The 18,314-nt window shown below is 39.7% G+C and overlaps 1 protein-coding gene across 2 annotated transcripts in view; it reads left to right on the top strand.

Moving 5' to 3' along the window:
• LOC132400035 (short transient receptor potential channel 4-associated protein-like) overlaps nucleotides 1–18,314 on the top strand; it is a 152,891-nt gene that overhangs the window by 57,901 nt on the left and 76,676 nt on the right. For both annotated transcript variants that reach the window (XM_059981111.1, XM_059981112.1), the window contains exon 3: nucleotides 16,901–17,017. In XM_059981111.1, coding sequence (XP_059837094.1) covers nucleotides 16,901–17,017 — 117 coding nt within the window. The remainder of the gene's footprint in view (nucleotides 1–16,900; nucleotides 17,018–18,314) is intronic.

Here is an 18,314-nt window from a genome sequence, read left to right as displayed (position 1 = left end):
TCCAGCACACAGGCCTGTTCTATTTCCACCTCACCCTGATCAAGGTCCTCTTCACTGAAGCAGAGTATTCATTTAGGACCTCCCCAACCTCCTCCACCTCCAGGCACGTTACCTTCTTTATCCTTTAGCGGCCCCACCTTCATTCTTGTTATCCTTCTGTTCTTCACATACGCTTAGAACGCCTTGGGATTCTCCTTAATCCGAAATGCCAAGGCCTTCTCATGCCCTCTTCGAGCTCTCCTAAGTCCTTTCTTAAGCTCCTTCCTGGCTACCTTACATTTCTATTGAGCCCCTCCTGCTTAAATCTAACATATGCTTCCTTCTTCCTCTTGAAGAGTTGCCTCACGTGTTTTATCAACCACAGTTCCCTTTTCCTACCATTTTTCCTTGTCTCAGTGGGACAAACCTAACCTGAACCCAGCACAAGTGGTCCCTAAACTTACTCCACATTATTTCTGTGCTTTCACCCTTGAACATCTGTTTCCAATTTACTCTTGCTCATTCCTGCCTCATCTCTTCATAGTTATTCATAAATAAAGGAGACTACGGAGCCATGAGGGATGAGCTGGCCAAAGTTAAATGGGCGGATGCCCTGGCAGGAAAGACAGTGGATCAGCAGTGGCAGATATTCTTGGGCATAATACAAAAGATGCAAATGCAGTTCATTCCAATGAGAAGGAAGGATTCAAAGAGGGGGAACGGGCCACAGTGGTTGACAAAGGAAGTCAGAGATTGTATAGCATTAAAGAAAAAGAAGTATGACAGGGCTAAGATGAGTGGGAATACAGATGATTGGGAAAGTTTTAAGGAACAGCAGATCTTAACTAAAAAAGCAATACGGAGAGAAAAAATCAGGTTTGAGCTCAGTCTAGCCAGGAATATAAAAGGGGTTAGCAAAAGCTTTTTTAGCTATGTGAAGAGAAAGAAGATAGTTAAGAACAATGTTGGCCCCTTGAAGAATGAATTGGGAGAAATTGTTATGGGAAACAGGGAAATGGCAACAGAATTTAATGCATACTTTAGATCTGTCTTCACCAGGGAGGACACAAGCAATCTCCCAGATGTATGGATGGGCCAGGGTCATAAGATATCAGAGGAATTGAGACAGATTGACATTAGGAAAGAAACTGTGATGAGTGGACTGGTAGGACTGAAGGCTAATAAATCCCCGGGTCCAGATGGTCTGCATCCGAGGGTTCTAAAAGAGGTGGCTCAGGAAATTGCGGATGCATTGGTAATCATTTTCCAATGTTCCTTAGATTCAGGATCAGTTCCTGAAGATTGGAGAGTGGCTAATGTTGTCCCACTTTTCAAGAAGGGAGGGAAGGAGAAAACGGAGAACTATCACCCTGTTAGCCTAACGTCAGTCGTGGGGAAGATGCTTGAGTCCATTATTAAGGACGAAATAGTGGCACATCTAGATGGCAGAAATAGGATTAGGCCGAGCCAGCATGGATTTACCAAGGGCAAATCATGCTTGACTAATCTGTTGGAGTTTTTTGAGGGTGTAACAAGGATGTTAGACGAGGGTAAACCAGTAGATGTTGTGTACCTAGATTTTCAGAAGGCATTCGATAAGGTGCCACATAGGAGATTGGTGAGTAAAATCAGAGCTCATGGCATTGGGGGCAGGGTTTCAACATGGATAGAAAACTGGTTGGCAGATAGAAAGCAAAGAGTAGCAGTGAATGGGTGTTTCTCAGACTGGCTGGAGGTGACTAGTGGGGTACCACAGGGCTCTGTATTGGGACCACAGCTCTTTACGATTTATGTCAATGATTTAGATGAGGGCATTGAAAACTATATCAGCAAGTTTGCTGACGATACTAAACTGGGTGGCAGTGTGACATGCGAAGAGGACGTTAGGAGAATACAGGGAGACTTGGATAGGCTGAGTGAGTGGGCAGATACTTGCAGATGTCATTCAATGTGAATAAATGTGAAGTTATCCACTTTGGAAGCTGGAACAAGAGGGCAGAGTGTTGTCTGAACGGTGTCGAGTTAGGTAAGGGAGAAATGCAAAGAGACCTAGGAGTCCTAGTTCACCAGTCAATGAAGGTGAATGAGCAAGTGCAACAGGCAGTGAAGAGGGCAAATGGAATGTTGGCCTTTGTTACAAGGGGAATTGAATACAAGAGCAAGGATGTCCTTTTGCATTTGTACAGGGCCCTGGTGAGACCACACCTGGAATATTGTGTACAGTTTTGGTCTCCAGGTTTAAGGAAGGACATTCTGGCAATTGAGGAAGTGCAGCGTAGATTCACTAGGTTGATTCCTGGGATGGCAGGGCTGTCTTACGCAGAGAGATTGGAGAGATTGGGCTTGTACACGCTGGAATTGAGGAGATTGAGAGGGGATCTGATTGAAACGTTTAAGATAATTAAAGGATTTGATAGGATTGAGGCAGGAAATATGTTCCAGATGTTGGGAGAGTCCAGTACCAGAGGGCATGGATTGAGAATAAGAGGTCAGTTATTTAAAACAGAGTTGAGGAAGAGCTTCTTCTCCCAGAGAGTTGTGGAGGTGTGGAATGCACTGACTCGGAAGACGGTGGAGGCCAATTCTCTGGATGCTTTCAAGAAGGAGCTGGATAGATATCTGATGGATAGGGGAATCAAGGGATATGGGGACAAGGCAGGGACTGGGTATTGATAGTGAATGATCAGCCATGATCTCAGAATGGTGGTGCAGACTCGAAGGGCCGAATGGTCTACTTCTGCATCTATTGTCTATTGTCTTTTAGCCCTTCCCTAGTTAAGCATTTCCCCATTTTGTCTGTCTTTATCCTTTTTCATAGCTATGCTGAAGCTAAGGGAGTTGTGGTCACTCTCATCAAAATGCTCCCCCACCAAGAGGTCTGTCACCTGACCAGGTTCATTACCCAGAACTAGATCCAGTGTGGCCTCTCCTCTTGTCAGCTGGTCCACATACTGTGTCAGGAATCCTTCTTGAACACACCTGACAAATTTAGCCCCATCTATCACCCATAACTACAACCCTGTATTTCCTGCACCATTCTAAAATCTGCCTGCTTATCTGCTCCTCAGTGTCCTGAGGGCTATTTGGGGGCCTATAGACTACTCCCAGCACATTGATAGGTCCCTTCCTATTTCTGACTTCACCCACACCGACTCAGTGCATACTCCCTCTGCAGCGTCCTCCCTTTTTATAGCTGTGATACTACCCCTGACCAGTAATGCTACTCCCCCCTTTTCTACCTCCCATCCTATTCATTTTAAAACACTTAAACTGCCCTTCCTCCAGCCAAGTTTCAGTAACAGCCACAACATTCTAGTTCCACATACTGATCCATGCTCTTAAGTTCATCCCCTTTATTCCTAATACTCCTAATGTTGAAATAGACACATTTCAACCTCTCTAACTGGCTACATTGATGTTTTGTCCCCTGCCTGTCCTTCCTCACCAACTCAGAACACGTAGCATCATGCCTTTGTCCTTCTACCCTAATCTCTGCTCTCACATTCTGATTCCCACCCTCCTGCCAAACTAGTTTAAACCCTCCCCAACAGCTGTAGCAAACCTGCCTGCCAGGATATTGGGCTCTTTCCAGTTCAGGTGCAGCCCGTCCTTTTTGTACAGGTCAGACCTTCCCCAGAAGAGATCCCAATGATCCAGAAATCTGAACCCCTGCCCCCTGTACCAACTCTTCAGCCACACATTCATCTGCCAAAACTTCCTGTTCCTACCCTCTGTCTCGTGGCACAGGCAGCAATCCCGAGATTACCACCCTTGAGGTCCTGCCTTTTAACTTTTTTCCATCTCCCTGTATTCCTTCTTCAGGACCTCATCCCTACTCCTATCTATGTCATTGGTCCCCACGTGGACCACGACATCTGGCTGCTCACCCTCTCTCCTGAGAATACTGAGAATGCGATCGGAGATATCGCAGCCTCTGGCACCATGGAGGCAACAGACCATCCAGGATTCTCGATCTCTCCCACAGAACCTCTTATCTGTCCCCCTAACTATCAAATCCCCTATCACTACTGCTCTCCTCTTTTCCCTCCTTCCTTTCTGAGCTGAGGGTCCAGTCTCAGTGCCAGAGACAACCACTACAACATGTCCCTGGTAGGTCATCCCCACCAGTAGTATCCAAAACTGTATACTTATTGTTGATGGAAACAGCCACAGGGGTGTTCTGCTCTTTCTGTCTATTTTCCTTCCCTCTCCTGACCTGTCTCCTGTCTTCTAGGGGTGACTGTCTCCCTGAAACTGATTTATACTGCCTCTGCCTCCCGAATGATCCAAAGTTCATCCAGCTCCAGATCCCACATCCTACAATCGGAGTACTCAACTGCCTTATCTACTGCCTCCATTACCAACTCCTAAGTTAATTAAATAAACTTACCTGGCCTTACCTCTCTGGGAGCAAGCTAATCCTCCACCTCTTCTCACCAAAACCGCTCAAGCAAAAGCCTCAAAGCTCCATTCCTTCACTGGCCACTCTGCTTGAGCTACCTCTCTTTTTATTTGTTTGAGCTTTCCAATTTTCGATTACCCTATCAAACTGCTTGGTCACCTGACCTCGATTGCCCAATCAGCTGCTTCCTGCTGAGTCTGAGCTATTCAAATCTTGATTGTACAATCTAACTGCCAAAACCTCTAGAGCCAAAGCCTCAAAGCTCCACTCCTTCACTGGCCATTATTGGCTTATCCTTCCTTACTTTCATATTCTATCCATCATCTACTTGTAAACCTGCTGGCTCACCCTCAGCTGCTTTGTATTTGTTCCTGCTCCTTCACTATATTAGTTTAAATGACTCCAAAAAGCTTAAGTAAACCTGCCCGCAAAAATAGTTGTCCCCCTCTGAGCAGACTCGATGGGCCGAATGGCTGCCTTCTACTCATATATCTTATGGTCTTATGGGTCTGCAGTTGAGAGGGTGAGTAGTTTCAAGTTCTTCAGTATACACATCACTGATGATCTCACCTGGACTGTACACACTGGCTTTGTTGCTAAAAAAAAAGCACAACAGTGTCTCTTCCATGTCAAGTGACAGAAGAAGTTCAGCATGAGCCCTCAAATCCGCAAGTCTTTCTATAGGGGCACCATTGAGAGCATACTGACTGGCTGTATCACCACCTTGATCACTGGGCTCTGCAGAGAGTGGTATGAACAGCCTAGAGCATCTGAGGATGTGAGCTTCCCTCCACTGAGAACATTTATAGCAGGAGGTGCAGATAGAAGGCCTGGAAGATCATTGGGGATACCTGTCAACCAAATCATAAACTGTTTCAGCTGCTTCTGTCTGGCAAAAGATACCGCAGCATTAAAGCCAGAACCAACAGGCTAAGGGACAGCTTCTTTCTACAAGCCATTAGACTTTTACTGCTGCCATCTTCTTCAGTACCCTAACCTTCTGAGCCACAGGGCCAGACTCTGTGCCAGAGGCATTGCCAATGTTGCTTTCTCCCAGGTAGGTCGTCTCTTCCTTCCTCTTCTCCCCCCCCCCCCCCCCCACCACAACAGTACTCAACATGGAGTACTTGTTCTTGAGAGGGACAGCCACGGGGTGCTCCCCACTATCTGATATTTCCCCCTTCCATCTCAATGTCCTCTTGTACATTAGGTGCCTGGCCATAGTAGTTCAGGTTGTATGCTCTCTCTCTGGCTTTTATGTTGGCTTTGACTTCTTCTGTTCTGATATATACTGGTAAGTTCACTTGATTTTCCTGTGTGATTTCTTGCATTTGTATAGTTGAGTAGCTAGCTGCCCCATGTTCCCTTAGCTGCTTCTGTCTGCTCTGTATCTAGGATTTGCTTGATTTGTGCTCTACATTCACCTTTCCTTATACCCTGATCTTATTAAGATATCTTGTTCTGGACCCTCTCACTTCAATAACTCCACTAAGAAGATCTTGTATGTTTGATTAAAGACGACTTAGTCATCTCATCTTTCTGAAGTATGTACCCAAACCCTCTTATTTCCAAGATGAATTTCTTGTAGGCCGTTTTCCAATGCTACTGTATCTCTAAGAAGAGACCAGAGTTTGTGTGCAGGAGTGTCCTGCACTTGTGTAACTATAACAAAACCTTTCTACTTGTAAACTTTAATCCCTTTGCAAACAGAATGTTGGCCTTTATTGCATTCTTATTTAATAGTTGCACCAGTCTACTGACTTTTTGTGATTCTTGCTGAATTGTTGACATATGAGTGATTAATCTTGATATCAGGGAAAATGTGAAGGGGTATTCCATAAAGGAGCCCAGGTATATCTAAAGTTATTGAGGTAAACAGGGGTTGCATTCCACCATTATAAAATATAATTTGTACACCAGTAGACGTTTGTGGTCATTGGAGAATACTCCCTATCATACTCCTGATCTGGGCCTTGTTTATGCTGGGAAGAAACAAGCCGGTTGCGAGGTGAATCACTCACTGCTCTTCTGGTATTTGTTTTTGTGACTTATTAATAGTGATGCCCAAAGTGTTGGTGGATGGAAGGATAATAGTTTGTTGAAGATGGTTAATGCCTAGCATTTTTGTGAACAGCATTATAGTTGCTGAATCCTCCACAGTCAACACGCTGGGGCTTCATTATAATCCAGAAGCTTTGCTGAACCAGTCACATTAATGCCATGAGTACAAGAGCAGGTCAGGGGCTGAGTATCTTGCAGCAAGTGACCTGCCGCCAGACACCTAAGGGCCTTTCCAGTATCTCAGGACCTGCCATAGAATCATGGAAAAGTACGGCTCAGAAACAGGCCCTTCGGCCCATCTAGTCCATGCCAAAATATTTGAACTGCCTATTCCCATCAATCTTCAACAATTGCCCTCCGTACCCCCCCCCCCCCCTTACCATCATGTACCTATCCAGGACTAGAGAGCACAGCCTCAAAATTGAGGGACAACCTTTCAGAACAGAGAAAAGGAGGAATTTTTTTAGCCAGAGAGTAGCAAATCTGTGGAATGCTCTGACACATATTGCGGTGGAGGCCAAGTCCATGGGGATATTTAAGGTGGAAGTTGATAGTTTCCTCATCGGTTGGAGCATCAAAGGAACTGGCAAGAAGGCAGGTGTATAGTGTTGAGTGGGATCTGGGATCAGCCATTATGGAATGGTGGAGCAGACTCAATGGGCTGAATAGCCTAATTCTGCACCTTGTATGTATAATCTATATTTTCATTTATATTTATCATCTGTTATGAGCAGAGAGACAACATCTGCCGGAAATAAATTCCTTGTATGTGCACAGGTACTTGGCGATTAAAGTCTGATTTTGATTCTGATTCTATGTCTTAAGGTCTTATGGTAATTTATATCCAAACTTCTCTGAAACTTTGTAATTGAGCTTGCATGCACCATCTGTGCTAGCAGCTTGTTCCACACTCTCCCAACCCACAGAGTGAAGAAGTTTCCCCTTGTATTCCCTTTTAAATTTTTCACCTTTCACCATAACCCATGACCTCTTGTTGTAGTCCCACCCAACCTTAGTGGAAAAAGTCTGCTCACATTTACCCTATCTATACCCCTCACAATACCTCTACCAAATCATCTCTCAATCTTCTATGTTCCAAGGAATAAAGTTCTGACCTTTACTTGTAACTTGGGTCCTTATAAGTTTTCTCTGTACTCTGTCAACCTTATTTACATCTTTCCTGTAGCTAGGTGGCCAAGACTGCACCCGGTTCTCCAAATTAGGCCTCACCAATGTCTTATACAACTTCAACAAAACATCCCATCTCCTGTACACAATACTTTAATTTATGAAGGCCGATGTGGCAAAAGCTTTCTTAATGACCGTATCTACTTGGAACGTGTCTAAATGCATGTAATGCCAATGACTATCTGCAGAAACCTATTTTTATTTTCTCAGCCAGTCATTAGAAATTGAGGTGACTCTTTTAATGTGTTTGCAGGTAACTCATAAGGATATCATTGGAACTGCAGTTCCTATTGTCACTTTCTTGGGGTCTTGTGCTTTCAATGCCTGGCCTCAGGCCTTTCAGTGCCATCCAGAAGAGATTTAAGAGATTTTTATAGAGATAGCTTTTTTCCATTTTTAAAATCTTTTTATTGGTACACAATCTTCTACAGCTATAAAATAATACAAAACTTCCAACAGATTAATATGTATACAATTAATAAAGCTGAAGAAAAAAAGCTGATTATAATATATAATAATGGGAAAAAAATTGTATATAGGAAAAGGAAAAAAAAGAACCCTGTCTAACTAGAAAAAAACCCACTGACTACAAAAAAAGGGGGGGGGGATCCCCATTAGGAATCAACCCCCTAGAGCAATACTTTTAACCATCATCTAAGTATATAAAGAAAAGGAGTCATCAACTGCCAATTCATGTTTATAAAAAAAAAAATTGGAAGGAAGCCATATAGAATAATTCAAATTAAATGGTAATATTTGGCAAAAGAGCACCATCTTCTCTCAAAATCGAATCAGGGATCAAAAGTTCTACTTCTAATTTTTTCCAAACTGAGACATAACATTACTTGAGAAAACCATTCAATTAATGTAAGGGAAGAGATAGCTTTCCATTTTAATAAAGTAGCCCTTCTTGCCAATAATGTAACAAATGTTGATCTGAAGATGAAATACACTGAATATGATGCGGAATTTTTCCAAATAGAACAGTCAATTTATTAGGTTGTAAATTAATTTTCAGAGCTTTAGAAATTGTAGAAAATTAAGATTTCCAAAACAATTTTAATGAAGAACATGACCAGAAAATATGTGACAAAGTAGCTACTTCAGTTTTACATCTATCACAGTAGTTGTCTATACTAGGAAATATTTTAGATAGTCTCCCCTTTGTTAAATAATAACGGTGAACAATTTTAATTTGAATTAAACAGTGGTTGGCACATATAGAAGAAGAATTTACGTTTTTTAAAACTCAAAGCCAATCTTCATTAACAAAGGTCATATTAAATTCTCTCTCCCAGTCTTGTTTAATCTTTGGTGGTAGGTTCTCCTTTTGTAACAAAAATAAATTATAAATTCTGCTAATGGAATCTCTCACTAAAGGATTCAACTTCAAAATGGTATCCAACAAATCAGATTCTTTTAAAATATGGAAGCTTATGTAAATATCGTTGTAAAAAATGTCTAACCTGAAAATATTGCAAAAAATGTGTATGAGCGAGAGAATATTTGTTAACTCTTCAAAAGTCATCAATTGACCATCACAAAATAAATCTGTAAAAGAACGGATCCCTTTATTTCTCCATAGGAGAAAAATGGGGTCGATTATTGAAGGCTTAAATGAAAAGTTTAGATATAAAAAACTAGACAACTTAAATTGTTTAAAATTTTAAAAATTGCTGAACTGAACCCAAATCCGTAGGGACTGTTTAATAACCGGATAAAGATTTAAATTTGGAATTTTAGAGAGCTGTAAAGGTAATGGAGCTCCAATATTGAAGTTAAATGAAATTGTTTAACAGCTTTTAATTCCAAATCAACCCATAGTGGTTTTTGGCTCTTATCGAGCCAGTATAACCAAAAACATAATTGTCTAACATTCACAGCCCAATAATAGTCTTAAATTAGGAAGTGCAAGTCCACCATCTTTTTTGGATTTTTGTAAATGATACTTGTTAATTCTTGGTCTCTTACTGTTCCAAATAAAGGAAGAAATAAGAGAGTCAATTTGATCGAACATTTTTTAGTTTAAAAAGATAGGTATATTTTGGAAAATATATAAAAATCTAGGTAAAATCATCATTTTCACAGCATGGATACGACCCATTAAAGAAAGCGTAAGTGGATTCCATCTAGAAAATAGTTGTTTCATGGAATCCATTTAAGGAAGTATATTAACTTTATAAAGATCTTTATATTTTTTAGTAATTATAATACCTAAATATCTAAATGTATTAACAATTCTAAAAGGAATATCATTATATACTAGCAGGGGCATTTAATGGAAACAGTTCACTTTTATTCAAGTTTATATCCTGAAAATTTACCAAAATCTTTTAAGTGTTTGCAAAAGATTAGAAATTGATTCCTTAAGATTTGAAATAAAAATCAAAAGATCATCTGCATAAAGAGAAATCTTATGTATGGTTCCATTCATAGAGATACCATGAATATTTTTGGTTTCACGTAATGTCATACTTAAAGGCTCCAATACAAGATTAAATAATAAAGGGCTTAATGGACATCCCTGTCTAGTACCACGAGGAAGTGAAAAAAAAGATCTGTAATTATTAGTAATGACAGTGGCAATGGGGTTCTTATAAATCATTTGAATCTACCTATTAAAATTATTACCAGAACCAAATTTTTCTAATACTTTAAACAAATATAGCCACTCAACTCTGTGGCCTTTTCTGCATCGAGAGAGATAACACATTGTTGCTCAGATAATGGTGAATATATAATGTTCATCAATCTCCGAACATTAGAGAAAGAGTAACGGCCTTTAATAAATCCCGTTTGATCCATAGAAATTATTTTAGTTAAAATATTTTCTAAGCGATTAGCCATTATTTTAGAGAGAATTTTTGCATCCACATTTAATGGTGAAATAGGTCTATATGATGAACATTCAACAGGATCTTTATCTTTTTTAAGAAATAAGGAAATAGATGCTTCATAAAAAGGTGGTAAATTACCCTTCTCAAAAGATTCATGAAATATTTCTAAGAGATATGGAGAAAGTAATCTTTCAAATTTTTTGTAAAATCCCACCGAATAACCGTCAAGTCCAGGAGCTTTACCTGATTGCATTGATAAAATAGCTTTCTGAATTTCATGCTCGATAATTGGAGCATCAAGCATCTGTTGATCTCCAACAGAAATTTGTGGAAATTTAATCTTATGTAAAAAAGCCTTCATTTTGGAGGAATCTGCAGGAAATTGAGATCTATAAAGATAAGAGTAAAAATCTTGAAAAGATTGTTAATATCCTCATGGTTACCAGCTATATCTCTATTATTTTTGCGAATCTTTAAAATTTGTCTTTTAGCTCTAGCTGCTCTTAATTGGGAAGCTCAGAGCTTATTATTTTTATCACCAAAAATATAAAATTGACTTTTCAATTTAAGCAAATATCCAATAGGATATGTTAGTAATAAATTATACTGTGATTGTAACTCTACTCTTCTTTTAAATGAAACAACATTTGGAGAGATGATAACTAATTCTTTAATTTGTTTAGAGATTTTATCTAATTCCATTCTTGTTTGTTTCTTCAATTTAGCTATATACGAAATAATTTGACCACATAAATAAGCTTTTAATGTATCCTAAATTACTAACTTTGAAACGTTTCCTGTATTATTAAAGAGAAAAAAACTTTATCTGAGTTTCAATAAACTCAACAAATTCTGAACTTTGTAATAAATGTTCTGGAAAACGCCAAAATGGTCTGGTAGAAGCAACATCTTTCAGTTCAAATATTAAGTTTAAAGGAGCATGATCAGAGATAGCAATCACATCATACTCACATTTCTGAACGTTAAATAAAAGTTGAGGGTCGACTATAAAATAGTCAATTCTCGAATATTTATTATGAACGTGAGAAAAAAGACTATTCTCTATCACTAGGGTGCATATGCCTCCAGATCTCAATTAAACCATAATCAATTAAAAAGGAATTAATAAGTGATGCAGAACGATTAGGGAGTTGATGTTTGGATGATGACTTATCCATTAAAAGATTTAAACAAGTATTAAAATCACCACCCATTAATAACATATATTCATTTAAATCAGGTAATAGAGCAAAAGCAGCTTTAGAAAATGAGGGGTCATCAACATTTGGTCCATAAATATTAACCAAAACCATTTTCCTATTGCAAATTATTCCTTTAACAATCAAAAATCTACCATTAATATCGGCTATAATATCCTCCTGATTAAAAGGGATATTGGAATCAATAAAAATAGAGATACCTCTAGTTTTACTCTGGGAGTTTGCATGAAACTGAGGATCCTTCCAAAATTTAAAAAATCGATTTTTATCGCATAACCTGATATGCGTCTCTTGAGCAAAGATTATATCAGGCTGAAATCCGTTAATAACTTTAAATGTTTTCTTACGCTTAATAGGATGATTGCAACCAAGAACATTCCAAGTTAAAACATTTAACTGTTTAGATATCATCATGAAACCTTGTATCTAAAAAAAGTAGTTAGACGCATGTCAGGATAAGGTAGTCAAAAATGGCGGCGATGAACAACAATAAAAATAATAAGCGTATGCTCCAGGATTCCATAATGGGGATAAAAAAAAGGGAAAAAAAACACCCAAACTACAAAGCCCAGAAATCAATTGATGCAAGCCCCAAGAAAAGTATAAATGCAGATACAAACTCCGCCTACCTAAGTAATTAAAAAAATGAAAAAAGTCATCTCTGTTTCCCTCTACCAAACATAAAATTCATTACAATCGACATAAATCTCAATATAATTAACTTGGAAGGAAAGTGTTTTTCTTGTAAAACAAAACGACCTTCAATTCGAAAGTAACCTTTATTATATTAGTCAAGGGAACAAAAAACACATCCAAACCAATTCTTGAAATATTTGCACAAAAGAAAAACAATCGCCATCTTTAAATTGTCCGATCTATCTTTAAAACATAAGGAAATCCAAATAATTACTTTAAAAATCTTTACTAAAACATGCTGAACAAAAAAAAAAATTCATTTAAATGCTGCAGAAAATTATTTTTTAGATGGTTCAAACTTAACTGCAGTCTATCAACGGTTCTCCCGCTATGTCTTCTGAGGTTAAAACCATCCAAACCAGTCTTTTTCAGAGATAAAATTGCATTTTAAGGTAAAGGCTTTCGGTAACCATTAAATCTTCCAATCTCATCACTCTTTACACTGCAAGACAATCAAGCCATTATAAATCATTCGAACTTCAGGCTTCAGACGTCGTCAGATTCATCAGGTAAAGAGCTAATAAAATGCAATGCTTCGGCTGGGTCATCAAAAATATGAGCTAAAGACTTTTTGACCAAAAGCCTTGGTTTAGCTGGATACTAGAGCAGTGGAAAAGCTTTTTTTGATATGCTAATTTCATAACCGATGCAAATCCAGCATGCTTCTTAACAATTTCGCGTGGGAAATCTTCAAAAAAGCGAATCTCTGAATTTTGATATTGAAACAGGTCTTTTTTTTCCTCGTAAGCTTAATAATACGGTCATTGTCTCTGAAACAGAGAGAACGCACAACAATATGTCTGTTTTTACCTTGATCCAAAAGTTTTAAAGTGCCAATTCTGTGAGCCATTTCGATATCCGGAGGTAGCGAACAAACCTCCAGAAATAAAGATCGAAACATTTTTGCAAAATAATCCAGTGTGTCAGCCGATTCTGATTTCTCTTTTAATCCAACAATTCGAATATTATTCCTAAGTAATCGAGCTTCGAGATCAACGATCCGTTCTGTTGTTGAGCTTTTTCCAAATGAGAAGAAAGGTTAGCAGGATTTTGACTAACTTCTTTAAGATCAAGGCTCAGCGAGTCAATTTTTCCTTCAAATTTCTCTTTTAATTGAGTTATTTAAATGCCTATATTGCTGATTTGAGATTCTAGTCTCTTCGCCCAGGAGGGTTCCTCTGAGAATTCGTCAGTTTTTTTGGCTTCCCATTGCCCGGGGTCTGGATTTCTTTTGGCGCTTCTGAGAGTAGCCATATTTATAACTGTTACTCTATAGATCCGACTGAGTAAAGTTGAAATTTCAAAGTTTAAATCAGAAAAGGGAGAGATTAAAGGTGGACTTAAAGAAACTGTGTCTTACATGTCCGTATGTGGAGGGCGGAGTCCCGAGATAGCTTTTTTTGATATATGTACATATCAAAGCATGCAGTGAAATGTGCCGAACATCATCTGAGGATATGCTGGGGTAGCCCACAAATATAAAGTAATGCACTTACTGCTATGTTACTGTGCAGCACAGAGTGTTTGAATGAATATGGGATGGTGATTTTCAGGTCACTATATGGATGTTGAACTTCTGCTAAGTCCTAAGGAAGTCTAGGCGCTGCCGTGCTTTCTTCTTAATTTCACTTATGTGCTGGGCCCAGGACAGGTTCTGTGAAATAATAACATTGAGGAATTTAAAGATGCTGCCCTTCTCCACCTCTGATCCTACAATGCGGACTGGCACCACTCAGCCAAATTTTCAATCTCCGTTCTATACGCTGATTCATCACCACATTTGATTTGGCCTATGACAGTAGTGTCATCAGAAAACTGAATATGACATTGGAGCTGTGCTTAGCCACGCAGTCATATGTGTAAAGCAAATAGAGCAGGTGGCTATGTTCACAGCCTTGTGGTGCACCTTTGTTGATGGGGACCATGAAGGAGATGTTGCCAATCTGAACTGACTAGGGTCTGCAAGTGAGGAAATCGAGGATCCAATTACACAAGCAGGTATTGAGCCTTATTGATTAGTTTTGAGGGGATGATTGTATTAAATGCTGAGCTGTAGTCAATAAAGAGTATCCTGATGTTTTCATCTTTGCTGTCCAGATGTTCCAGGGTGTGTGAAGAGCCAGTGATATGGTGTCTTCTGTAGACTTGTTGCTCTGGTAGGCAAATTGGAGTGCATCTAAGTTGCTTCTCAGGTAGGAGTTGATATATTTCAACACCAGTCTGTGAAAACACTTCTTCACTGTGAATGTAAGTGCAACATGGGCGAAAGTCTTTGAGCAGGTTACCACATTATTTTTAGGCATTGGTATAATTGAAGCCTTCTTGAAGCAGTTGGGTACCTCAGACTGCTGAAGCGAAAGGTTAAAGATCTCAGTGAACATTCTAGCCCAGGGGTCGGCAACCTTTACCACTGAAAGAGCCATATGGACCCATTTCCCACAGAAAAGAAAACACTGGGAGCCACAAAACCCGTTTGACATTTAAAATGAAATAACACTGCATACAACGTGGTTTTTTTTGCCTTTATGCTATGTATAAACAAACTATAATGTGTTGCATTTATGAAATTGATGAACTCCTGCAGAGAAAACGAAATTACATTTCTGCATGCAACAAAAACATTTTGAACTCCGAAAAAAAGACGTTGGGTTGAAGGTTACACCATAGTTAGCCTACCTTGGATCGAAAAACTAAAAGAAATTGCGCACTGGCGGGTGTCAGGCATTGGCAGTGGTGACGTATATTAGTAGCGATAAAAAACACGTTGTAGCGGTGTGCTACACGCAGCGCTAAAATAATGACACTGCAGTCAAAGATAACTTTATTCGAACTAAACAGCCTTGCTTTAAAGCCTCCCTCAACCCGCCCCCCGTGGGCGCGGATGCTCCAAAAGACACATACTCACAAACCCCCGTAGGCTATCTCCCTTAGCCGGAACGGTGGCTAATTGTGAGCCGGTTCGGATGTGCCAGGAAATGGGTCGCCACAATGTTTTATTTAGATTGTACAAGATCACCATAATCTTCAAATTTCGAATTACATTTCAAAAACTAACAAACCACGGGGAGCCACAGCACAGAGATGAAAGAGCTGCATGCGGCTCTGGAGCCGCGGGTTGCCGACCCCTGCTCTAGCCATTTAATCAGCACATGTTTTTAGTACTTGGACAAGTACCCATTCTGAGCTGGATGCTTTTCGTGGGTTCATCCTTCTGAGTGCTGCTTGCATGTCAGCCTCAGAATGAAATTACAGAATCATCGGGGCTGTGGAAGTTTGTGATAATTCCTCCATGATTTGATGGTCAAAGCGAGCATAGAAGGCATTGAGATCATTTAGAAGCAAAGCCCAATTGTTGCCTATGTTAGTTGATTTAAGTTTAGTCTGGAATTGCCACCGCCTGTGAAATGGCTTTCCAGAGATCTTACCTGGACCTCTTGTGACTTTCTCAGTCACCAAACTTGAAACCCTCTGATCTGGCCCTCAGCAGTTGGCAGATCTTGCAGTTCATCTAGACCTTCTGATTGAGGAAGATTCTGAATGATTATGTGGGGACATGCTCATCTACAACTGTTTTGATAAAATCTGGGACAATTATGGTGTATTCATTCAGATCCACAGATGAACACAGCCCTGTCCACTGACTTGAAGCAATCCTGTAGCTGCTTCTCTGCCTTGTGTGACCACCTCTGTGTTGCCCTAATCTCTGGAGCTTTGGTCTCTGCTTTTTAGTCTCTGCCTGTATGCAGGTAGATGGACAACCAAGTGACCAGAGTGTCTGGGCATGGAACTCTAGACATTCTTTACCTTAGTATAACAGTGGTCTTATGTGCTGTGACCTCTGGTGCAACAGTTTATATGCCAATGGTAATTTGGCACAGTTTGCTTGGTTAAAGACCCTGACTATGATTTGAAATGCATTGGATGAACTTTATCCCTCTGCTTTTCAGCCTGATTTGCAGACGCACCCCCCCCCCCCCCCCCATTTCCTGCCAAGACATTGAACTTTGGTCTACTTAAAGGTACCGTACTTGCTTGGTCTGCCAAGTCCTTCAGATGATCATGAACTCTGTAGACCATAAAGTCAATTTAAAAATACATTGCTTGGTAGGAAATGTCATGCTGCAGATTGCAGTGAGAGTAATTCAGGAGGTATTTTTAGAAGTATTGTATGTAGTCCGTAGAACATCGCTGTGGTTCACTGATGCCATCTTGTGATTATTCTATTGGTATGACTCAATTATAAAATTGATGTGTTTAACTCTCCAGGATGACATGCTTTCTTATATCATTGCTTGTCAATTTGGCTTCCTATTTTCTGATGATGGGGTTTACAATTTTGTCAGAACTAAGTGGAAGGAAATGTTAAAATCTGAGATACACATTTTGATTATTAATCTAGAAGTCTATGTTATGTGTAGCTCTCTGCACCTTCCCCAAAAGGGAATAACTCGTGGGGAAGAGATTTTGCTACATAAGGTTTATATAGCTGCGATTTAATTCTTCATTCTTATGTACAGGATATTGCTCCACTTCTCTCAATGGAAGCAATGGCATTTGTCACGGAGGATGGAAAAGGTGCCCAAGAATCCAAATTTCCCAACACCCACATTTTTGATCTCTTTGGTGGAGTAGATGTAAGTACTGCAGTTCAATATTTTAAAGGTACTTCAGGGGAAGAATAAAATATCAAGTAATTTGTGTTACAGTAGAGGAGACAAGATGAGGGGATGTAGGCTAAGACTTTGTTTTTAATAGGGAGCCTGATGCTGCATTAAATGCTAAAGTAACTATTGCTCCATGCCCTCAAGAAATGAGGCACATTTGAACAAAGAAAAGAATCTTTCATGGAATAATAAGGAAAGAAGGCTATTGTTTGACGTTGGTTACTTTTCTCCGCATAATATTAAAGCATAGGACAATGTAGCACAGGAATAAGCATTTCAGCCCACAATGTCTGCTGACCATGACTCCAAAATTTAGTTTAATTTGATCTGCCTGGATGTTCATTATGTTCATTTATTTGCAAAATATGTATCCATATACAGCTCCCAAGATTTGTCTTCTACAGATAGCCACAAAACAAAGAACGAACATGAAAGATGTTCAGAGAAAAACATCAAACTCACCCACCCCTGCACAAAAAAGAATGGTATCCTGATCAACAACCCCCAAACCCCCTCCCTTCGCACAAAACGCAACAAGAGCATCCTCCCCATCCTTGCACAAAATGGAACAAGAACATCAACTTCAAATTCCCCCTCTTCCTGCACAACAAAACAGAAAAGGAACAGGCGAGAAACATTGCATATAAAAACCATAAGTCTGAAGAAGTCCATGGTGCATAATCGCAGAACCACATAACACCCTCCATCATTGTGAGAGAGAGAGAGAGAGATCAAATGAGCACAGGGGCCTACCCACCTGCCACAGCAAGCCACACAGTGATCGGCTGCTCACCTTCCACATTGGCTTCGATGTCGGTCTCAATCGTCTTCGATGCTTTAATGGATGAATAATGGACGCTTTAATTGATTAAATGGAATCAAACAATGTCTCTAAGTTTCTTTGCATCAAGTACACATTCGCTTCACATAATCTTGGAGACAGCGAAGTGCTGCATCTCTTGATTGATCTCTAGACTGTAAATCGTAGGCTCTAACAGTTCCAGAAACACATTTAAGATGAAAAACATCTCTAAAAGAAGTAAAAGACATTTTTGTGGGCTTCCTGGAAGAAGTCGATTGAGAGAGTGTTGTACACTGGTGCCACCTTGACTGAATTTTTTTCACGTGGTCCATATCCATCCATTCCTTGTCTGTTCACGTGCCTGTCTAAATGCCTCTTAAATGTCACCCTGGTAGCACATTCCACACACCACCGACCTGAGCAAAGCAAAAAAATAAACACCTTGAAAGTAAATTTTACTCCTCT

The sequence above is a fragment of the Hypanus sabinus genome, chromosome 9, assembly GCF_030144855.1.
Source record: "Hypanus sabinus isolate sHypSab1 chromosome 9, sHypSab1.hap1, whole genome shotgun sequence".
NCBI lineage: Eukaryota > Metazoa > Chordata > Chondrichthyes > Myliobatiformes > Dasyatidae > Hypanus > Hypanus sabinus.
This window is presented reverse-complemented; position numbering and strand designations above follow the sequence as displayed.